Below are 24,610 nucleotides of genomic sequence, written 5' to 3' on the forward strand. Positions count from 1 at the left end.
CTCAGTTGGTAAGGCGCTAGCCCCATATACCGAGGGTGGCAGGTTCAAACCCAGCCCCAGCCAAACTGCAACCAAAAAATAGCTGGGCTTGTGGCAGGTGCCTGTAGTCCCAGCTGCTCGGGAGGCTGAGGCAAGAGAATCGCTTAAGCCCAGGAGTTGGAGGTTGCTGTGAGCTGTGTGAGGCCACGGCCCTACCGACGGCCATAAAGTGAGACTCTGTCTCTACAAAAAAAAAAAAAGAAGAAAGCCTCTCTGGACTGATCATAGAAGAGCTCATTGCCTTTCCTATACGGCCATTAGAAGAAATGCTCTTATTAAGCATAATCATGCACTCAACCGTCTCCATCCTAATTTACCCTTAAGAGATATAGCAGGGGCTCAATGGAGGTGCTTTGTTAATTTGTAATGACAGACAACACTTATTTAATTTGCCAGCCTCATCTATGTCTAATGGTGGAATCTACAAGAAATCATGGTGAAGATCCTTGTTTTGGGAAAAAATCAGTGAAAAGAGAGCTCTTCATGGTACTCAGGGATGAGAAATCATGTCCTGCAGAAATGAGTTAATAGACTATTCTGATGTTGGTGATTAATGCCCCAGTAAAGCCTTCCCTACCATCAGACTGTGGTACTCAGGGTTCTGGGAGAGGCTGGGCACATTTTTTTCCACTGCAAATTATAGAAACATTCTTTCAAGCAGCTTAAACAGTAAAGACATAGATTATCTCATACAAGACATCCAAAATAAGCTGGTTTCAAGCCAGGATGATTTGCCTCCTACTCCACTTGTCTGTAATTCTCTGGGCCCTGCCTAACACTGAGTGTCACTTCTTCATTGGCCAAGCTCCTTTGGTGGTCACTGGCTGACCCTCACACCTACGGCATTTGAAGAGCTACCAAGGTCTGAGACCTTTCCACAACTAAGATCATGGTCCACAGCTAAGATTCTGGTCTACAGCTTTGTGTTTTGGAAGGATCTTAACATTGTTGCCCTTTGCAAATACAATTCCCCAAAGCTTGCAAGAGTGAATGCTGTGTTTGCCTCAGACCAAGGGATCGAGAGTCACTGGAGTTCCCCTTTCTGTGTGATATGTTCACTGGTGAACCCAAAGATGTGCTTGGGCCCTGCTTCCTGAGAAGCTGTGGTAGACTGGCCCAGACACTAACAAGAACACAAGGGAATATCACATGAATGATAAAGTTAAGAAAAAAAGCCTTAAGCATAGAAAGGTCTTGTCCACCATCCTCTGTCCTCTGCGCCATTACCCACAACTACGCCCAAATAGGGAAAGTTTTCTCCAGGTGAGAGGAAGGAAGAGAATCAAGGTGTGCGTTATTCTGCTGGAGTTGTCATAACAAAATACCATAGACCAAATGATTAAAACAACAGAAATTTATTTTCTTACAGTTCTAGAGGCTGGAAGTTTGAGATCAGTGTGTCAGCATGTTTGGTTTCCCCTTTAGCTTGAAGCTGGCCACCTTCTTACCATGTCCTCACATAACCTTTCCTTTGTGTAGACATTCTCCTAGTGTCTCTTTCTCTTCTTATAAAGACACTAATACTGTTGGATGAGGTACCCACCCTTAGAACCTCATTTAACTTTAATTACCTCCTTAAATGCTATATCTCTTATACAGTCCCATTGGAGATTAAGGCTTCAACATATGGATTGGAGGTAACAAAATTCAGGGCACAGCAGAAGCTAAGGGAAGAAAATATTAACACTGATAGATTTCCTAAGACAGGGGTTCTGAATCCCACGTTCTGGCCTGAGGCCCAGATTACAGAAGAACTCATCTGCATTTAGGGGAAAATAGTAAAGTCTTTTCTTTAAGAACATCCCAACAAAAGAGGTAGGGAGGTGATTAGATTCTAATGAGAGTGATCTGTTTATATTTCCACAAAGACATCACCTCGGAGAACCCCTCCACCGTCCTCTGTACCTTGAGGCAGCCTGGAAACAGTAGAAGGATTTCTGAGGACCCAAGAATAAGTAGAAGTAGAGATGAGAGCTGCCACCCTGAAAGGGCCATGAAGATGGGAACCAGTGGAGGCTCAGCTGTGACCAGTGTAGGAACAGCAGCCTCCACCTCCACCTGCGACTTCCCCACCATGACCATCATGATCACTTCTACCTCAATCAATACAACCTCTACCTTTATCACCATCACTTCCACCTCTACCAATACCACCTCTACCATCACTGAAACCAAAGTGACCACCTCCAGTGACAACAACACTGTGATCAGCACAATCCGTACTCTATTGCCACCACCAAAACATGACTATCCTCCCCATCACTGCCAACTCCACCATCACCACCTCCACTGTGACCACTTCTACCTCCATCATCTCCGCTTTCCTCTCATTAGGATCTGGCCACCTCCCTACCTCTTTTCTCCACAGCTTCTATGGCCTCCGTAGCCTTTCACAGCTCTACCACCTCCCTGAGCTCTCCTATCACTGCCACCTCCACAGATCTCACCTCCACTTCTACCACCACCACCACCACCTCCTTAGGCTCCATCACTTCCACTTGCACCACCTCCATGACCTCCACCAACAACACCATCTCCACCAGCACTTCCAATGCCCCCTCATTCTTTTCTCTGGCTCCACATGCCCAGTGAGGGTCATCCTGACCATCACCTTGTTGAGGCAGCATCTCCCAGTTACCATCTTAGGCCGACCCTCCTTGGTCTTTCAATAGCATTGCACAGATATAACCATATTAAAGAGTTTTTCCTTCTGGATTGGAATTACAATTTTAGTTGCCTTTCCCCATATAAACTGTATAGTTCACTGAAGTCATCTCTGTCTATTTCCAGTGCCCACCCTCAAACAGTGCCTGGTAGAGAATGGATACATAATCAATACTTGACCAAGAGAGAAATACGTGAATCATCTAAGTTATTCAAAAACCAGAAAGTCCTAATTCTTCTAAATCTTGAAACTGTGATGAATATTATTATTATATTGTATTTATCAGCAACCATTGTACAATTGGATCTTCCAATTTCAAGTCCAGTGGAAATTGTCAGGCCAGAGGCAGATGGCTGACCAAGCGGTGACCAAGGCAGGCTTGACTTCAGAGAGCAACACTACTGAAGTTGACCACTAGATGGCAGCCGCAGCCCAGGAGCGGGCCGCCTCCACCCTCTGGCCACAGTCCTGCCCGCAGCAGCTTCATGGGTTGACACACCCACACTGGAGAAGAAAGGCAGGTGCAGACCAGGAATGGTGGCACTGGGAACTCTCCCCCATGGAAGACATTTCTTCCTCCGGCCCTCCTACTCCTACTTGTGTAAACTCCACCAGTCCCTTCAACCCATCCCCGCCACCCCCAGGTCCCCCAGCCCCACCCCGGTATAAAATCCAACCCCCTCCCCCACCTCCCGTCCTCTGCTCCCTTTATTGGTACTAAGAAGAAGAAGGAACAGGATCCCTCCTGAGTCTCCCCCAAGGAAGTTAGAACGTCTTGAGAACCGTCAGGTGTGTAAGGGGGGCAGGCAGGGACAAGGAGAAAGCTTCAGAAGAGACAAAAGAAAAAGAAAAGAAAAGAAGGAGGTGACTGGAGGAACCTTGTTAAGAATATCGCCCCAGGGCGGCGCCTGTGGCTCAAAGCAGTAGGGCGCCGGGCCCCATATACCAGAGGTGGTGGGTTCAAACCCAGCCCTGGCCAAAAAAAAAAAAAAAGAATATCGCCCCAGGCTCTGTGTGACTGACCCGTTAGGGAGCTACTTTTACAGAGTCTCTCAAGAGGACTACGGGACCAGACCAGAGGAGACTTAGGGCTGTGGTATCTATCCCATGTCTCTGGCCATGGCTCTCTGGTGGGAAGAGAAGGAGGCAGAGGGGAAGGGCAAGGGGGTGCACCCCAGCCCCCACCCTCAGGGCTGCCTGAATGGAGTGATTGCTTTGCATGACTTCCCTGGGTCTTGAGTGACAAAAGAGACTTCTTGTGCCCCTTTGAAAGAGCCTAGAGTCTTGTAGGGAAAGGGGGCCTCCCTGCACTACTCCCCATGGGCTGAAGCCGCTCACTCCAAGCCTGCCACCCCAGGACTTCCCTATCCCCACATCTTGCTCTGCTTTGGGGTACAGTCTGGAACAGACATCACTAGCAGGGAGCTGGGACGACCTCTGAGCATAGTTTTCTAAAGTGATGGGGTTTCTTTCCTGTCTTCTGTGTTTGATTAAAATAAGGAGCTGCCCTGATGGTTGTTAAAACTACAGTAAAAAGCAAACAGGGGAAGATAAGGACAGCAACGTGAGCAGCTCTTTGTCTGTCTTGTCGCCAGCACAGCAGATGCAGGTGCCCTCCCCAGGTTAGAACCTCTGCGTAGGCATTGGCAAGAGATAACCTCCAAAGAGGACTCAAAAGACCTGCAGTTAATCTGAGGGTTCCTGTTTGTCAATTTCCCTGCTTGGGTGTGAGAGTCAGGAAGAGGATAATGCAAATGACACCTGCATCCCACCTTCAGTTTCAATGACTTGTGCCAGAGTCACAGTGAAGAAGCAGATATAAGATGTAGCCCTTCCTCTGTCACAGGGCTACTGAAGGAGCGGATGGCATGCAGGCCAAAACCCTCCATACACAGCAAGGTACCTTGTGGATGTTTGTGTGGCCATTTATTCACCATAATTGGGCACTTCTTCTGGCCCGAGGCATTATTCTAGTGAACCCCAAGGGGTTAATCTGATGAGGTCAGCCAACTCAACCTGTCCTACTTGCTTTTGGTCACTTGCTTTTTGTTATTTTTTTCATAAGCGGAAGGCCATGCCACTAAACTTAGCCCTCACTGGCTACTTTATAGATCACATTTATATGAATTAGTCACTATGGTAACAGTCACTTCAGCTGTTTTTCAGGAACTTAGGGTAGTTCAAAGCAGTTGAGACCACCAGCCCGTCAAGTGGGCCTGCACAAATGCCTAAGAGGTGGCCTTTTGACATTAGGGGGAAAAAATACCCCCCAGATCATGCTAATGCTACCTTTTTCTGAAAGTATGTTTCATGAAATGCCATGAACCCTGGCTGTGCTTGGGCAGATCACTGATTGCTTCATTTTTCCCTGCCAGTCACCTTTAGACCACTCCACTAATCTAGAAACATCCCTCAAGCTTATCTTCAGGGAATTAGATATAAAACCTATTCTCCCTCCTTCTCACTTGGCTGCCTTGTGAAAAAAAATGATTTCTCTTTTGCAAAACCCACAGGCTCAATTATTAGCTTATTGTGCAAAGGCAGAATAACCCTGCACCTGTTTGTCTAACATAGGACCCAGAACCCCAGTGTTGACTGAGGCACAGCCCTTCTAGAATGGAGGAAAATGTTGAATGACATCATGACCAAGCAGGCAAGGAAGCCCAGAATGTGGGGAGTTCTCTAAGTCAAAGACCTGAACCTTCAATAAATAAATGAACAAAGGAGAGAAAGGGTGAAAAGTTTCAGAGACATAGCTACTTAGTATTAGACAGAGCTTGTTTGAATCCTGCTTTGAAGCACCCAATTTAAAAGGTGGTTTTGAGACAATCAGAGAAATGTGAATTAGAATGGGTATCAACATTAAGGGATGCTTACATGTCATGTACCATTACAGTGGCACTGTGGTAATTATTTTAAAAAGAAGAACGGAAGGAAGTTAACCTGTTAGAGAAACACATCTCTACTTGCAAGAATTTATTTAAAAATATATGTTTGGGATTTACCTTAAAATAAATATAGTTGACGTTTGAACAACTTTCCTGGTTTCGTTAGGGCAGAGACCTTAGTAGGTGCTCAGAGTGGGGTGAGAAAAATTACTCACACAGAAATTAGGGTATAAAAGTATAAAGTTTATTTTATCTTCTTGTTGAGAGAGAGGGAATGAGAGAGTGAAAGAGAGTGAGGAAAGAGAGAAAGAAACGAGGGCAGGGAGGTGGTAACGTGATGTCCCAAGGAAAGAGGAAGGAAAAAACAGCTCTGAGACCAAGAGGCTAGGTGATTTTAAGGCATTTGTAAAGGGGCAAGGCCCAGTTAAGAAACTGCTGCAACCACTCCTTTCTTCTTGGCAGAAGGCAGAGAAAAAGAAACCTTGAGGATGTCAAAGTCTAAGAGGGGCCCTTCTGCCTTTCTTTGGAGACAGGATTATTGGGATTATCATAGGAAATGGGAAGAGTCTGCCCGGTAGCTATGGCTGAGGCCTGAAGCTCCTTCCCTGCTGTTTACTCAGCGTACTTTGTAAAAAGACAGATTCTCAAAAACAATTTTCAAAGAGAAAGATGTACTTCTCTTTTCTGTCTGTTCACCTCTTTTCAGAAGTTGTGCAAAACAGAACTCCTAATAGGTGAGATGCCTGCTAGCTGGAAGACTCGAAGGGTTGATTTTTAACTGTTACTAGGAAATGTTAAGATTAGGTATTTTCCTTACATTTTCATAAGGCTACCCCTTTCAGATTTTAATCCTAAAAGTTCCACATCTCTGGGAAACCATAGGCCCCTATTAAACCTAGGTGGTTGGGCATCCTACCCTGCCACTGCTGCCTGGAACATGGATGGCTGGGAAGGTGGGGTCCAGAGCTGAGCTGGAGCACTGTGAGCTACAGGGTTAGGAGTCAGGGCACTGAATGAGAGGCCCAGAGAGCTCCCAGGGAGTGCCCAAGCTTGTCTGGCCCCTTTGACACCACCATTGCAGCAGCAGCCTCTTCCAGACTCTGGACTCAACTGCCCAGGGGCCAGGCTGGCTTTTCACACCTACTCCTCTGTCCTGCTAGGAAAGAGCGGCAGACAACACAGCTTCTACCCTGGACACTTTCTCCTCAGACCCCAAATTCTCCCTAATTTGCACATATACTTATAGGTGTGTCTATATATACATGTATATTAAATGTATTATGTTATATATCAGAGTTAAACCCTCACTTATCATCCCCTCCATGTCAGACACTATTCTAAGCACCATATATATGTAACAAGTCACTTATTCCCTGCACACGCTATATTCTTTAAGTACTTGCTATGAGCACTCTCTCGTTTAATCTTCACAAAAATGCTGATGTAGCAACATTCATGTCCAACTAATAAATGAAATAATTAAGGCCTAGAGAAATAATCTGTCCAAGGATAAACACAGGGATGGCGATACACCTCATATATCTACCTCCGAGCGTTGTGCAGGGAATACGTGACTTGTTACATATATAAGGTGCTTAGAATAGTGTCTGACATGGAGGGAATGATAAGTGAGTGTTTAACTCTGACTGATGGTCACCCCACTACACTGCCCCATCCTGCAGAGGGTAAGGGAAAGCACAGAAGTCTGAACTGGTTGAGGGGGAAGGGAAGGAATTATTTGAGTATTTGCATTGCAAAACAATTCACTCCAGGGTTCCTTTGCAAGTGGGCCATTTGGTTTTACAAACTGATTTGAGCAGAAAGTCAGAGACAGGTAAGGCAAAGCAAACAGCCTGCTCACCAGCCTTCAAAGTCAAGTTCCCCTGGGTGCTCATGGAATCCTCACTGCTCATTTCCGTGAGCAGAAATGCTCATTTGTACATGGAAGGGATAGAGATTCCCACAGCAGCTCAGAGGACGTGTCACCATGTCCTCTCTGCTTGTCCAGCCATTGATCACCTAGCAGCCTCTGGAATCCTTGTTCATTGCACAGGTGAAGAAATCAAGATCCCAGAGATGGGAGAGTCAATGCTGCCTTTAGCCTCCCTGGGTGGTTCCTGGGAGAGCCCTCCCTGCAGAGGAACACCCCCCCCCCCAATCCAGTGTACTGTTACCAGGGGTGAGAAGAACATCTGCCCATCCTGCCACCTGGGAAGCAGCAGTCACCCACGTTCTCAAGTTAATGTGGACAAGGCAGGGGCTGGTGGGGCTTTCAGAATTGTAGGCAATTTTGCTGACCTCAGCGTATCCACCAGCATCTTGAGAACTGGCAACTCAAGAGCTCAGCTGTGTCTTCCCCAAGCACAGTCTGATGAAGGTGTATAGAGATGGAAACCCTTTCTTCCCCCTTGCAGTGATGTTCACCTTTTGTTTCTCTCATTGCCATAAGAGCAGCCAGGAAAAGCAACAATGGCATCATCAAGAAAGCCCCAAGGAGCCAGCACTGACAAGCTGCCTTCCCTCCTCTCAGAGATGTGTGGGCCTGGGGCAGGGAGTTCTGTAACAGAGAGTGCCCACCCGTAGGCATTGGGAAGTTCCCAGAGGCATCCCCACCATGTAAGAACCAAAGCTGTTTCACAGGCCTTCTCTAACATGCAAAACAAAGAGTTTCCAGATCCCATTATTAAGACTTACGCTGAATAGCACCAGCACAGGCCCACGTCTATTCTAAGGCATAGTCCCCGCTTGGGCCACCCATCATCACCACCCTTGCCACTGCACACCTCCCCCAACCCAGAAACTGGAAGTCTTCTGAATGCTGAGCCCAGGTAAGGAGAAACTGCCCAGCCCAGACATCAACTAAATGTGTGCCTCCCCCAAGACTTGAAGACAGACTGCAGAGAAGCATCATGAATTTTTCACAACGTTCATCTTGTAGGGGCTGAGAAAGCCACATTGTGAGGGCCTGTGCCAGCAAAGAGTTAACCCATTAGGCCATATCCTGGTGAGCTCATCCCTGCTGGAGCCTGCTCAGTGGCTGGGAGTCACAGCTGCAGCCGACTTCTGGATGTGGGCAGGGTGGCTTTCCCCAGCTGGGATGAAGGACTTGGGCAGAAACTCATTACTTGCTTCCTCGCTGCACGATCACCAAGTGGTTCCTGAGTCCCCTGTCCTCCCTGGGACATCGAGGACAGTAAGTAAGGTAGGAATGTTCCCCTCTGCCCTTCCTTCCACCTCCCCAGAGGAAGGAGCTAGTTTTAACTTTGCTGTAGAACATGTTGAGGAGGTGAAAGGCAAGCATGAACATTGGCCAGAGGGCAGGGGTCTGTCCTGGGAGAGGGTGAAGCCAGCGTGAGGAGGCTGCCCACTGAGGGTCCTGGAAGATGGTGACCGCAGCGGGGAGGGGGCTGCCCCTGGCTGTGCACCAGGGAGCAGGGACTTGGTGTAGAGGGCTGCTTCTGCCCTGCCTGTGCAGCATCCAGCATTTACCCTCAGCAGCCTGTACAGGGACCATCCTCCCAAACATAGGTAGAGGCGAGGGCAAAACTGCCTGCTGGTTAAGTGCAAGGTCACCCTCAGGCCCCAGAGTACTGGGGCAGGACCTGAGACTCAGGTTGTCCTCCTGGGTGCCCCCCATCAGACCTCAGCAGCTGCCAATCCCTCCCTCCTGCAGGTGTGGCGGGCACCCAGGGCAGGTGCCAGGAAACCCAGGTGGAGGGTGCCGGCTGGCTCAGGCGGCCTTCATCTAGCACTGGGGAAACAAGGCAGGCACATGAAAGAACAAAGACGTGCTCAGTCTGCAAACCATGTGCCGCGGGGACCCCACAGTGAGGTAAACATGATCACGTGCTATCACCCAAGCTAGTTTTCCACTCTGTCACCAGCCAGGCCTGGGTGCCGGCTTGGTGGTCTGAAGGAGGTGAGTGGCACTTGTGACCTTTGGAAAACTTCCCTTCCTAGACGCACTGTGAGCAGGTGACAGAAGGGTAGCCATGGTGACAGCAGCAGCTTATTCAGAAACTCTCCAGCCTCTACTTTATCAGCCCAGGCATGGGCCCCCACTCACCTTATCCGAGGCGTGGACGATGACTAACTAAATGTCCTAGTGGGGGGACAAGATAAGAGACTGTGGGGATGAGCATCGTGGAACTGGGCATAAGTGGGGACTCCCGGGCAGAGAGGAGGCTCCTCCACTTCTCAGCGAGGCTGGGTTTTCCTGGGGAATAACAGATCACGTCTCTCCTGCCGCGTCCATCCTGCCGCGTCCATCCTGCCGCCCGCCTTCTCCTCTTTTCCCCCCGGGCTCTGCTCACTCCCCCAGCCTGTCTCCTGTACTTAGGTCCTTGAAATGCCCAGAATAGCCCAGCTCCTATCAGAACTCTCTAGGTGCAGAGGCCTGGGAAAGAGCAGCTTGGGAGGAGCCAGATAACTCTGGGTCCAAGTGCTGCCGCCCAGCGAGGCCTCTTGTAATATCACAGTTGGCAGATTCAGGCAGGATGCCTGATTCAGTTTGAATTTCTAATTAGCAACAAATACATTTTTTTGTACACATAGGTCCCAGCAAGAGTAAAACATTCCTAGGTGAAAAAAAGTAACCATTGTTGATCTGAAGCTCAAATTTCACTGGACACCTTGTAATTTTATTTGCTAAATCTGGCAACCCTATTAATACCGACTGTGTTTCAGCTCATTCAAACGAGGGCGGCACCAGGGGAGGGCTGGGGGGTGAGTGCTGAGGAGATGCACGGAAGCAGGGGTGGTGGGATGCCAGCAGGAAGGCGGTGAAGAAGTGAAGGGGAAAGAGTCAGGGTTCCATCCTTGAGAAAGGATGGAGCAGGATGTAGAAGACCAGGATTTGGGGGCGGGCAGCTCTGAGCCTCTGCTTTCTTATCTGCAAAATGGAATGATATTCATGGGTTGATGGGCACTGGGCTGCTTCCATGTCTTGGCTATTGTGAATTGGGATGCAATAAACACTCTGGTGCAAATGTCAAAAAAAAAAAAAAATGGAATGATAATAGTACCACCCTCATGGACCTTTGAGTATTAAAAGAAAGGGGTACGTGCCAGGCCTCTCCTGCTGCATTGATGGGATGACAGTGGTGACTTTGAGGCTGCCCTGCCGCAGGCCCCTTGCTGCTTGCTGGCCCTCTTCGGGGTCCCCTGCTTCAGCCCCAGTTACTCAGATCTACCCAGCTGTTGGTCCTGGGCCTAACCTTTAACTGCCTAGCCAAGGCAGCTGCCACTGCAGCTCTACTGACTGCCTACCTCCCGGCTTAAGTGTCCTCCCCACCCACCCTTCCCCCAATTTGAAAAGAGAATAAAGACTACCCCAAAGTGGAGCAGGGTAGACTTGAACCCAGGCTCTGGATCCAGACAGACAACAAAACTCAGGTTTCAACCCTGATTCTCTATGCAGCTGTGAGTAATGCTGGCCAAGTCCCTCAAATGTATTTGCTCCTCACCTATAGAAAGGGGCAATGGCAAACCTGCTTCGGAGCAGTGACTTGTCCCAAGGCCAGTGTGAGGTGGTGTGGATGAGGCACTTAGTGTGGTCCTCAGCACGTACCGGGAGCTCAATGCGTGGTAGCTGCTATTGTACGGAAAGTATGAACTCTCCCGAAGCACATTGCTTCTCTCGTCTTGGAGAAGCAGCTCAGATTCCTCAGAGACTTAGGTAAGAACTCTGAGCAGCAGAAGGCACCCAGTCTTGGTGAGATGAACAGTCAGAGCTAGGGAAGTGGGGAGGTGCTGGTCAGAGAGTATCCTGCGTGGCCCTTCACAGCCGCCCCTACTGAGCTGTCTCCATCCCACCCCCTTGGTCTAAGAACAAAGGGTGGGGAGAAACTGAATGTGATTTGGCCGTGCAGTGCTAGCCAAGTTCTAACCTACAATGGCCCCAACCAGACTCTGGAAAATAAGCAAATTCACAGGATAACTGCTTTGCAAATAGCCCTCAAAGCCTTCTCCTTCCTCTCCTCCCTTAATTCCGTTATTTATTTAACCATTTAATGCAGCAGTTCTCAACCTGTGGGTCACGACCCCTTTGTAACAATGAAAATACATCCTGCATATCAGATATTTACATTACGATTCATAACAGTAGCAAAATTACAGTTATGAAGAGGCAACGAAAATAATTTTATGGTTGGGGGTCACCACAACATGAGGAACTGTATTAAAGGTTTGTGGCATTAGGAGGCATTAGTAAGGTGGAAAACCACTGATTTAATGGATGTTCACTGAGTTCCCAGCCTCCACAAAGTGCTAAGGGCATAGGAAGTGGAGGAAGACCCCTCATGGAGTACGGAAAGGGAAGAAGGAGCTCCCAGCCTGTAAGCACAGATCCATACCCAGTCATCTGCAGGGGAACAATTCTCTTATTTCACTCATAACCACTGTTCCCATTAAGTGATGCATTTCAGACACTCAGGAACCTATTAAAGGGAAAAGTATTTGGCCCTCATTATCTCAGGCACTTACTGATGCTGGCCAGCCTGCATAGCCTCACCACCAAGCCATATCTTGGGGGAAGGATGTAGGAGTGTGTGAGAAAAAGGCAAAAAATTTTCCACCCAGTTCTTTCCCTTCTCATTTGAGATATGACTTCACTGCATCTGTCAAAGAGGCCACTGGCCCAGTGAACGGGTGCCCTGCAAGCTTCTCTTTGGAGAAGGGACAATGTCTTAGTGAAGTTTGTAACTCAGTGTCTGGCAGAAGGTCTGGCACGTAGGAGTCCCTCAAAAAGTGTTTGGCACAATGTTGGTGAGCACTGTTCACTGTTTAGCATCCTGAGGGGTAGAAAATAAACAGCCAGGTGATGAAAGACGGGTGTAGGTAGAGTCTCCTTCCAGATACGCATGGGACTCTCCCAAATACACACGGCCGATACATAGACTAGTCCTAACAAGGTTAAGAGATCGTCCTATTGATACTTCCCTTCTGGACATGTTCACTTGCCCAACCTAACCCGTCTTTGCTCTGTGCAGGGACTCCTGGCTCCTGAAAGCCTGAATTTTCTTCTCAGAGACGGGGGAACTCTAGCTCATATTCCATGTGTCTCTATCCCCTGTCCCCAATTCCTGACGTCGTCAAGAAACACCTCTTCCTTTCAGTACGTCCTCTTCCTCAGAGTCAGTTCCAGTGTCTGGGGGACCCCTCCCTTCCCAGACTTCTCTTGATTAGGGTCACTTCTGCCCACACCCTGAGCTTCCTCTTTGGGCTGAGGTATCCCTTGCCCATACTCTACTCTTGGTCTCCGTGTTCTACTACAAGGTGTCAGCCATGATCAACTTTCTTCCACTCCTGGGCAGTCTTTACCTCCACCTGCTTCTTACCCCGCCCTCCTCAGTTATTATTAAGACTTTCTTAATTACTTTCTGTGTGTGTTGGGGGGGGGAGGGGGCAATTTACACACAGCGAAAGGCACTGGTCTTAGTGCACCATATTGACCAAAGGGTCCCGCGTGTAACCCACACCAGTACTCCCCATGGGACATTTCCATCTGCCCCAGAAAATGCCCTCCCCTCCCGTGTCTCCCAGCTGGTTCCTCTGCAGCCCCACAACCACTCTTCTGAGATTTGTCACCTTCATTAGCTCTTAATTGTCTCTAAAATGTCATATAAGTGGAAACATACAATATACGTGGGCTTTTATGTCTGATTTCTTTCACCCAGTCTGTCTGTGAGGCTCATGCTGTTGTGTGTGTCAGAAGGGAGCTCCTCTCTCATGCTTAGGAGAGTCCCATTGTGACTAAGCAACCAGTTATCCTTCTGTTGATGGACATTCGGATTGGGTTTTATTTTGGGGGAGGGGGGAGTGTTGGCTATTACGAATAAAGCTTCCATGAATATCCTTAAACAAGTCTTTTTGTGGACATACCTTTTCTTTTCTCTTAGATAAATAAATATTTAGGAGCGGAATTGCCAGGCCAAAGGGTAGGTATATAATTAACTTCATAAGAAACTACCAGTGTTACAAACCTACCAGCAATGTCTGAGAGTTCTCACAAACTTGCAGTATTGTAAGATTTTACAATTTTGGCCTTTTCAGTAAATACGTGATAATATCTTGTTGTGGTTTTAATTTGCATTTTCCTGTTAAGTATCAGTGTCAAGCACTTTTTCATGGGCTCCTTGTTCATTTGTTATCTTGTAATTTGAATATTACAAATTACAATATTACAAATATTACAAATGAGGGTCTATTTGAATATTTTGCCCATTTTTTAATTTGGCTTTTTGTCATTTTGTTAATCTGGTGTAGCACCGACAGATAACATGGTGCGTAAATATTTTCTGCTAATCCAGAGCTTGCCTCTTCATTTACATTCCAGTGTCTTTTAATGAGCAGACATTTTAAATTTTGATGAAATCTAATTTATTGATTTTTTTTTCTTTCTCTATCCTGTCTAAAAACTCTTTGCCTGTCCACCCGTCACAAAGATATTCTCTTATGTTTTCCCCAGAAACTCCGTATTTTTAGGCACATAATTCACTTGGAATTAATTTTTGTTGATAGTGTGAAGTAGGCTTGTTTAAGTTTTTTTCATATGAATGTCCAGTTATTCCACCACCATTTATTGAAATTGCGTTCCTTTTCCCACTGAATCACCTTATGCATTTGTGGAACATGTCCTCCATGTTTTCTTTTGTTTTGTTTTTTAACCCTCAATCCTTCCCTTTCCTTGTCTATCATCTCTGTCCATATTCTATTTAAGCCATGAATAAACTCTCTTCAAACCAGGATATGAGGCCCAAGTTACACAGCCAGATATCCTCGCTGCAGAGATCTGAGCATCTCAGATGGACCCTCAAACATCCAGGCCAAGGCTAAGAGAGTTAGGGCTCGCTTTGCCCAGGCCCTGCTGCTGGCTTCAGGCGGGGCCCACATCCCTTCAGAGTCCAACGCACCCAGCGTTGAGGAGCCTAAGAGATCCCCATCTACAGAGGATTTCTAGGATTAGGTCCTTCAGAGATTAACTTGTCCCACCTTTCCTCTTAATTCTGACATCTCTGCATAATGCCCCAAACAGGAGCGTCTCAGGCCATGTATTTTCTCTTTGATACCTCATGTGTATCAAAGGGTGGGGAATCTGTGGCCTTGGGGCCACATGTGGCCCCTGGATCCTTGAGGGTGACCTTTTGACTGAATCCAAATTATATAAAATAAACCCTTTAATAAAGTTTGGATTTGGTTGAGGGGCCACACATGGGGATTTATAGGGCCACACATGGCCTTGAGGCTGAAGATTCCCAGCTCACTTTGAGATTGAGGACACCAAAAGACAGAGACTAGTAAAAAGGGGGTGACTGCCCCCTTTGTCCCTTGTGAGATATAGGAGCTTATCTAGTGGTGAGAAAATCCATTTATCCAAATGAGTCAGAGCCCTGAGCAGGTGGGAAGCACCTGTTACCTGCAACCACATCTCCACCATATTCTACACCTGAGAGGCGTACTCAGATGACCGTTGTGGAGAAATCACAAGTTGATGTGAAAGCCAATGGCAAATCTCTTACCTCTTTATCTAATAGAGACATTAAAAAGCAACTGATTTCCAGACGCAGGGGCAATTACAATGCTAACTCTCATTTCATGGCTAGTCTGATGGCTAGTCTTTTAAGGAATGAGCCCAGAGATCCTTGTGGAATCTTCTCTAACAACAATGATCCATCTATTGAGCGTAGCTGTTTGCAAGGAAGGAATCATTTCTTGGTGATGTCAGAGACTCTGGATTTTCCCAAGATGCTCCTGTACCATCGACCCTACTACTCCCCCCACCCCACTGAAGCCTTTCCTCCCTGCTCTCTGGACCACAAGGTCGTTCCCAAACACATCCCTTACTTCCTTAACTTCTCCATGATCAATTTATTCTTCCTTTGAGTTCCTTAAATCTGGGACTCAGTCCCAACAACACAGCTCTCTGCCACAAATATCCACTCTCTGAAGCCTTTCCAAGAAGATGCCCCTCACTCTTCACTCCACAAACCCCAGGCACGTCCATCTTCCTGACTCTCTGATGTTCCTTCACGCTCATGAAAAATCTCCGCCCTTTTGGGAACTCTGGCAGGTCCCTACCTAGGTTTGCCAGATTTAGCAATACAAAGAGAAGCCATCCACTTAAATTTGAGTTTAAAAAAAAAAAAATGGTTTTCAGGAAAACGGGAGACAACGATTAGTATAAAGGGGGTGACTTTGGTAAAAGTACTCCACACAATATTTCCGACATACTTGTACTAAAAAAATTTCTTGTTTTTTTTTTGGGGGGGGGGAGAGACAGAGTCTCTCTCACTCCATAACCTTGGGTAGAGTGTTATGACATCACAGCTCACAGCAACCTCAAACTTTTGGGGCTCAAGCGATCCTCTTGCCTCAGCCTCCCAAGCAACTGGAACTACAGGAATGTACCACAATGCCTGGCTAGTTTTTTCTATTTTTAGTAGAGACAGGGGGTCTGGCTCTTGCTCAGGCTGGTCTTGAATTCCTGAGCTCAAGCAATCCACCCGCCTCAGCCTCCCAGAGTGCTAGGATTATAGGTATGAGCCACCTCACCCAGGCCTAAAATAATTACTTATTTTGTATCTCAAATTTGAATTGAACTAGGTGTCCTTTATTGTATCTGTCAACACTATCCCTATTTCACCTATCTGTTAGCTGGGACAATCCAGCTAAACCCTAATTTTTTAAAAAAGACTTTGCACATGGGCTCACAGCCTTCCTTCTAACCTGGTACTGTCATCTCAAGCGCCAATCTGTGCACTTCCTTCAGTCTCCATTGCTACAACCAAACACCAGGCCTGCCTTGTCTCTCACCTGAACTGCTGTCTACGCTTTTTAGTCTTGGCTTCCGATATCTACTCTCCACCCTGCAGCTGAGCGATTTGCCTAATAAGAAAATCAATCACATACCTTCGTCTCACTGAAACCCTGTGTTGCTTTGCTATTGCCCGCTCTTCACCACGGCACCCACTACCCTGTTTCACAGATCGGCAAATTATTTCTGCAAAGGACTCACTATGAACATTTTAAGCTTTCCTGCCTGTGGGATCTCTGTTGCAACTACAGAAACTACAGTGCAAAGGCAAGTATACATAATACATGAGCCAATGAGTTTAGCTATGTCACCCAGAAACACTTTCTTGGGATACCAGAAGTTCAATTTCATCACATTTTAATGAATTGCCACGTACAGAGTGGCCATAAAGTTCCTGTGAGATTTAAACCAGTAAACTATTCTAAATTGCACGTGAATTTTATGGCCACCCTGTACTATTCTTCTCTTGAAATTTTTGCAACCATTCAAAATGTTTCTTTTTAAATCCATTCCTAGCTTGCAGGCTGTACAAACACAGGCGGCGGGTCACAGCTGGCCACACACTGGTCTGCAGAACCTGGCTTCTGCCTCTGTTCCCAGCCTTGAATTTCAACAATGCCATCACTAGACACTCAGTAGGCACTCCAGCCTGCAGAAAATCGCATTCCTCACGGTATCTCTGAGAAGACGCACTTGTCTCTCCATCTGGAAGTCTCTCCCCCACCAACCCTTAGCTAACTTCTGCTAATCCTGTAGTTTTCTTCCAAGAAGTCAGTTTTTTTTAGGAACCTCACAACCAGCTGTCATGTCAAGAAGGAGGACATTGCCAGCATCCCTGAAGTCCCCACAATGTCCCCTTCTATTCATTATTCCCACCAAGGGTAGCCACTGTGCTGACCTCATGGCACAGGTCATTTTCGGTGTTTTTGATTTTTATGTAAATGGAACCGCATAGCTTGTATTCTTTTTCTTTCTGGGTTCTCCTGGGTGGCAGGTTGGTGAGATTCTCGTGTGGGGTTTTCCTTCTAGTTGCCATGTGGACCCAGACAAGCCTGCTTCTGAATGACAGCCTGTAGCCTGCTCAGCTGGGCTGTGAGTCTCCACCCAGTAAAGCAGCCTCTGACACTCAAACCATGGCCTCAATGGGAGAAGGACCCACCCACCTCCTCAAACTGCTGCCCTGAAGGCAAGGTGACATTCACATCTGTGGTTGGCCTCTGTCCTTCTCCACCTCTGGAGCTGTCCTCTACTCTGAGCTGGTAACACGGTTTCCCAAAATGCACGCCACCCCACCTCTGAAGTTGAGTGTATTCATTTTTGAGGGCTGCTGAGACAAAGTACAACAAACTTAGTGAGCTTAAAGGATTTATAACCCACTTTATGATCCCTTCTCTACCCTAAACCTTCAGGGGAAAAGATAACTTGGTTTTTTTTTTGAGAGAGAGAGAGAGGATCTCATGTTGTCACCCAGGCTAGGGTGCAATGGCATCATCATAACTCACTGAAACCTCAAAACTCCTAGGCTCAACAGATTCTCCTGCCTCAGCCTCCCACCTAGCTGGAACTATAGGAGCCTGTCACCAAACCTGTAACAATTTTTATTTATTTATTTATTTATTTTTGGTAGAGACTTGGGCTGTTCTCAAACTCCTGCTTCTGCCTCCCAAACTGCTTGGGTAATAGGCTTGAGCCACCACACTTGGCCAAGATCACTTTTTAAATGACCATTTAGCCTATGCAAACATAACACAGGATCCAAAGGGAAGCAAACACTGGCTGCCTATGGTGACAAAAGCACATCGTAATATTATTCGGAGTGTTTAAAAGGAGAGATTCAAATACCCTCTCTACCTCAGAGTAAAGGAATGTGAGTATCTGAATTCTGAAGGCACTGGCATTTTACAATTCCTATCTCCTCCCTTTCAAAGAGGAGGAAGCTGTAAATGCTTGTGCTAGAGCAATGTTTTTTAACCTTTTTTATCTCACCCTTGAACCTCATAGTGAAATTTCTATGGCAGCTTAAATTATGTTGATCAAAAAAAGAGTAAAAAATAAACAACAATATACTTACTGGGAACATCGTTCAAAAATATTTTCATTAATGATCTTTAAAAATGTTGGTGGCACAATGGCGTGCCGCTGTTGAACATCACTGTCCTGGAGAGTGGGGTCATTATCCTTAGGGCAGGGGCAGTGGTTCAGTGGTTCAGACCTGAGGAGAGGCAAGGGGTGGAGGGTTAAGCCAAAGCTATAGAAAATACTGAAGAACAGTCAGTAGAGGACATTTCTGTGTGTAGACGTGTCGAGGGGGAAGGACCAGAGCACCAAAGTTGGAGAAGGACCAGCTCCAGACACTGTCTCCTTCGTCCCCAGCTGTCCTCTACTCTGAGCTGGTAACACGGCTTCCCAAAATGCACCCCACCCCATCCCACGTCTGGGTCTGACTCTAGCACTCTAGCAGAGTATCCTGAGGGGGTAGAGGAGGTTTTATTGCAACTGGAATGAATAGCCCACCTTTCCCAATAAACTTTTTACTGTGGAAAAAAAATCTCTCCCATCCCACTCCCAAGTAGGGCTGTTTGTAAATGCTGATGTGAGTGGTGCGTGAGGCAGCCCAGAATCATGAAAAAAGATGCCCAGGGAAGATGCCTAAGATATTTGGAGAGGTGGGAAGCAGAAGGCAAGGATGAAAGACAGTCAACCTGAAGAGGCTTGGGAGGGCATTGTATGAGGAAAGTCATTCCCAGCAGGCCGGGCCCCTGGGAGGGCAGCCAGAGAGCCTGCGGCCTCAGGATGCAGGAGGAGCCCCGAGAACAGCAGCCACCTGAGTTCACCGCAGGGCAGCCGCCTGGCTCCCACCAGTGGGGCAGGTCTGAGTTTGTCCTTAGTGTCCAGTGAAAGGAAGGGGAAGGGAGGGAGATTGTTGGTTCACTTACTCATTTAAAGACACATAGACTCTTTCGGGAACAAAGTGCTGCCCTAGATTGGTCGGCACCAACTCAAAGATGAATCAGGGTGGTGACTTGGTGAAAACCTTCTGGACAGGGGACCTGGGCTCTCTCAGCCTCTCCTTCCTCTCAAAAAAACCCATCCTTAGGAAAGTGTCTAGTCAGTCATTTATATGTTATTACCTTACTGTAACTATCTAGACATTTGCACCTGAACTCACACTTCCAACTACGGATGAAAGGCTTTAATCTCACCTTTAATAAATTTGAGAAAGCACTGCTCTGAGAAATTGCGCTTCTCTGCAGCTCTACAATTGCTCTGCAAAGGTGACCACTGACTTCCCCCGGAGCAGGGACCGGGAGGTAGGGGAGCTCAGGTGACAAAAGGGCTTGAAGATGGCCTGGAGGTGAGACATTGAAGTTGAGCAAGATTCTGTGAGGGGTGTCCCAACCTGTGCCCTGCGGGCCACATGCAGATTATGTGAGGATATTTTTTGCTGATCTATGGTAGCAGATATCACAAAAATTATACAAGGACCTTTTCTTTCTTTCTTGTTTTTCTTTCTTTCTTTTTGCTCATCAGCTTTCGTGTTTGTGTATTTAATGTGTAGCCCAAGACAACTCTTCTTCCAATGTAGGGAATATGGAAGAAAGGAAAAGAGGTTGGACACCCCCTTCCAGACCCAAGAACAAGAAAGAGGAAATCTTCATTGGTGTAATTAATACAGAAGCATTTAGGTCTTAGAAAGTCACACTCTGAACCTGACACCACTGTCATGCACTGACAGAGCACACAAAATTCTAGGCTACGTTCAATGGTCTTCTCTAGCCTGTGCATAGCCCAGTCAGAGCAGATAGGTTCAAATCTCATCTCTGGCAATTCCTTGCCTTGTGATCTTAATTAAACAAGTTGCTTCACCTTTCTGAATCTTCACTACCTCATCTGTAAAATAGAACTAATGCTTAATCTACAGGGTAATTGTGAGGTTTCAACTTGATAAAGGAAGGGTTTGGTGCAGGGTTTGGTGCAGTACAGCACACACACATTCACACATGTAAACATTCATATTTAAAGTATCACCCTTCTGGGCGGCGCCTGTGGCTCAGTCGGTAAGGCGCCGGCCCCATATATGGAGGGTGGCGGGTTCAAACCCGGCCCCAGCCAAACTGCAACCGAAAAATAGCCGGGCATTGTGGCGGGTGCCTGTAGTCCCAGCTACTCGGGAGGTTGAGGCAAGAGAATCGCTTAAGCCCAGGAGTTGGAGGTTGCTGTGAGCTGTGTGAGGCCATGGCACTCTACCTAGGGCCATAAAGTGAAACTCTGTCTCTACAAAAAAAAGTATCACCCTTCTAATAGGCAAATGATACCATGTATAGAGAGATTGGCATATGCTAGGCATTTCACCCTTTTGAAAGCCCTATCAGAGGAGTAATATATTATCCTCATTTTAAAGGCGCAGAGAGGTTAAGTAACTCCCTCAATATCACACACCATCAGTAGAGGACAGTGGTTGTGTCTGAAAATAAGAGGCTATTCAATAGATTGTACATTGTGTTTGTTTGTTTTTAAAATGGCATCACTGTTCCCTGTTTTAATATTAAAGCCAGTTGATTAAAATGCTATAATATTTATCTCTCACAAGAAGAAATAATACTCAACCATCTTGGGTGGTTTCTTATTTACGTGACTTTCACTTGATTTTCCTTTTGGCTTCAGCACACAAACACAGTGAGAGCTGGGCTGGAGATAGATGCTGGGTGGAGAAAGGGCATGTGCCTATCCTTTGACTTCACTGTTGTTTCTGTTCCCAGTACTAGGTGCCCAGTCCTGAGCAGCCATGACGATGGAGGCTCTCCCCAAGGTCCTGGAGGTCGATGAGAAGTCTCCAGAAGCCAAAGATCTGCTGCCCAGCCAGACTGCCAGCTCCCTGTGCATCAGCTCCAGAAGTGAATCTGTCTGGACCACCACTCCCAGGAGTAACTGGGAAATCTACCGCAAACCCGTCATCATCATGTCCGTGGGCGGCGCCATCCTGCTCTTCGGTGTGGTCATCACCTGCTTGGCCTACACCTTGACCCTGGGTGCAAAGAGCCTTGTAGCCCTCAAGATGATAGGGCCTGCTTTCCTGTCCCTGGGACTCATGATGCTGGTGTGTGGGCTGGTGTGGGTGCCCATCATCAAAAAGAAACAGAAGCAGAGACAGAAGTCGAGTTTCTTCCAGAGCCTCAAGTTCTTCTTCCTGAATCGCTGATGGTGGTTTCCCTGTCACCCTGCCACCTTGACGGAGAGAAGGAGATCTGACGTGACCAATATCCAATATGCCCATCTCCTCCATGGGGTGCCATGAAACTAATTTAGGCAAACTGTCTCCCTGGCCCCTTGGGAAAAATAGAGTTCAGGGCTCTACCCTGAATGGGAACATTGCTGGATATATCTCAGTCGGCCTCTCTGTTACTTCTGATGCTTTGTTGGATCTGGGCCTTCTGCTGTTCTCGTCCTGGCTCCTGCAACATGTTGTAATTCATCTAACTCTCCACCTAGTGCAGTGCATGCTGGGAAATTCCTTGGGGATGGGCTCTGCCGCCCAAGGGAGTCTCGGGTTTACATATCTGAGTGCCTGAGCTGAATTCCTCATTTGCATCGTTCTGGAACCTAAACTGACCAACAAAAGTCCTTTACAGAGAAGGGAGGGAAGACTGAGTTCTGACCTGTTGGGTTTGACAGCCCCACCTCCTTTGGCAGGGGACAAACTAGCATTTCAACGAGACCAGATAAGTCACAACTATCAAACATTCCAAACCTGAACAGTAAATGGATACCCGGAAAAAACACTCTCCAAGATGGCACATGCCCTTGGACATGCAGTCAGCCAGTTGAAGAAGTTTAATTCCTGATTACATAGTATTTACACCAGAGGAAGTGGGGTAAGCTAGGAGGTGTCACAGTTTCCCCTTGACCTCCCAACCCCTTCTCACTGACTGCTCTCCTCCCTGAACTTGGCGATTAGTGAAGGACGAATGCATGTTGCCCTAACCTCTTTCCTCCTAGCCCTGCCTCCACCATCCCCCCGTCAAGAACAGTAAGACTGAAAGCTACAGATGGATTCTGTGGGATCGTTCTCCCCTTCACCTCCAACAGGATCAAAATCGAGAGGGTCAAATTTCACATCCCAGTGCTCTACAGGTTTCTAGAGATGGAATTCACCTTTAAAAATTCCAACATCTGTTATTCCCGTCCCCATTCTCCAAACAAGCAAGTATTTATTGAGTGCCTTACTCTGGCCGGGGCCTGGGTTGGGAGTGGGATAGACATAGTCCCTGCCTTCTTCTTGCTTTCACAAAGTGACAGACACAGCTGAGTCCCTGGCAATCAGACTATCTTTCACTCCATTCTTGATGGGGGAGATGTGGGTGGTCTGGGGACACAGGAGGTGGTGGCCCCAGACTCAGGAGAGGAGAAAGGGAGTCCTGGAGGCCATGTCATCTAAGCTGAGAACAAAAGGAGAGATAAGAGTTAGTGCAGGGAAAAGAGGACCATTGGAGGCAGCAGGAAGACAAGTGCTGGGTCACTAACTGTGGTTCTAGTTCCTCAGTGACAGAGCTTACAGATCGTTTTCCTTTCTTCTGACATGAACGCAGCTTTGAAGTGGACCCTAAGCTGTCACCCTTGCGTTCCTTGATGCTTTCTTCCATGGGAGCAAGGGGGATGCACTCCTGGGGAACCACACTGCCCACAGCACATCTCTTCTGCCTGTGACCCTAGTCTGGGCATAGCCTAGGAGGAGGGGCCTTGTGAATGCCACTCCCATGGACATCTTAGCGAGAGGAAGTTTGGGGACCCTGTGACTCCAGAAGGAGCCAAAATTCTGGACTCATTTTGCAGAGTCCAGCTCTCCCTGCCCCCATCCCCTACCCCCTCAAGCTGGTTTCTCAGCACAGAAAAATGAGGAAAGATCCCCAAGCATCACTCATCCCCACTGAGAGTGTCAGTCCAGGGGTCACACTGAGGTAAGACATTTGGAGGCTTTTGCCAAAACCCATCTCCCATGGAAGCCTGAGCTGGGAGTGCGGCCAGGCCAGACTCCACGGTTCTGTGACGAGGCATCACCTGCAGGGATTCTTCTCATGTCCCTGGGCCAGAGGACAGGGCCGGCACCAGTGTTTTAGGCTCACTAGATTCGGTTTAGGAGAATTTAATGTAAAATCTGAGGTCTAAAGGCATCAATTGAACTGAATTGTAATCTATTTAGCAGTGTCTGCTGCATCGTCATTCTGTTCCGCCAAGAAGCCCAGTGCTGCATCCATGGACACATCCCTGGAAAATGCACCCCATCTTTCACTACCACACACCCTTCTTACCCTCCCATCCCACCCCGTGCTGCCTGGGAGAAAAGGGACAGGGTGGGTTTCCTGCATTAGCCCTCAGGAGCCTTCTAGGAGCTAATGACCCTGCTCGGAGATGCTGGCGGCCAGTGACTCGTGACCCTTTCCATCGCCTCAAGCCAGCTATTGAGACCGAAAGAGAGAAACAGAGAAGGAAGCTTCCAGAATAAATCAGTGGTCCAGGATGAGCCTGGAAGCTGCTCCGGGGTCAGCCTGTCAATGTCCCCATAAACTAACAAGAGCAGGCACCAGAAGGGGAGCAGCCCAGCCCCCAGGACCTCCCTGGCCTCCTCTTCCTCCTGAGCCAGCCCCTCCAGCATCTCGAGCTCATCCATCTCTTCCGCTTGGCTGCCCACCAAACTCACTGCCATCTTGGCTTTCTGCTGGCCTTTGCTTTCACAATCCTTAAAGGAAAAAAGGAGGGTGCTGGGTCTGGGTAGAGCAGATATTTCCTTCCTCCTGGAATCCCTGTACCACTGCCATCCTCAGCACACCACTTTACCCCTTCCGGTTTCACTATCCCAGTGCTGAAAGGTCAGAGGGCCTAGAAAACTGCCTCCTGGAGCCGTGCACGTGCCTGATGCTAAATGTGCGCAAGGGGGCTGCCATGGGGCGTACTGGTGCCAGGCCACACCAACCGGGTACCATGGGGTTTGGGGCTATGAGAAGGGAGTGAGGTGGAGTGAGAAGGAGAGGCCGAGAGGGCGAGAGGCCAAGAGGCGTGCTGGAGTGTGGTCAGAAAGCAGGAGAAGGGTGTGGGCTGATAAAGATGGCAACTCCTCGGGTCCTCACTATGCTGAGAACTGACCTAAGCTCTTTGGGTATTCTCTCATTTCAACCTTTCCAAATACCCCGTTCAGCAGTACTGCTGTTA

At 47.7% G+C, this 24,610-nt stretch overlaps 1 protein-coding gene across 2 annotated transcripts; it reads left to right on the plus strand.

Moving 5' to 3' along the window:
• Positions 1–8,661: 8,661 nt before the first annotated feature.
• Positions 8,662–23,244, plus strand: PIRT (phosphoinositide interacting regulator of transient receptor potential channels). Of its 2 annotated transcripts, none has more exons than XM_053570001.1 (2): positions 8,662–8,785; positions 21,166–23,244. In XM_053570001.1, exon 2 carries the CDS (start codon positions 21,192–21,194, stop codon positions 21,603–21,605), a length of 414 nt encoding a protein of 137 aa, XP_053425976.1. In that variant the 5' UTR covers positions 8,662–8,785; positions 21,166–21,191; the 3' UTR covers positions 21,606–23,244. The 2 variants fall into 2 exon arrangements, with proteins under 2 accessions (XP_053425976.1, XP_053425975.1); XM_053570000.1 differs by having other exon boundaries at positions 8,691–8,794.
• Positions 23,245–24,610: the final 1,366 nt, after the last annotated feature.

This window comes from Nycticebus coucang, chromosome 18, assembly GCF_027406575.1.
Source record: "Nycticebus coucang isolate mNycCou1 chromosome 18, mNycCou1.pri, whole genome shotgun sequence".
NCBI classification, from domain to species: Eukaryota; Metazoa; Chordata; class Mammalia; order Primates; family Lorisidae; genus Nycticebus; species Nycticebus coucang.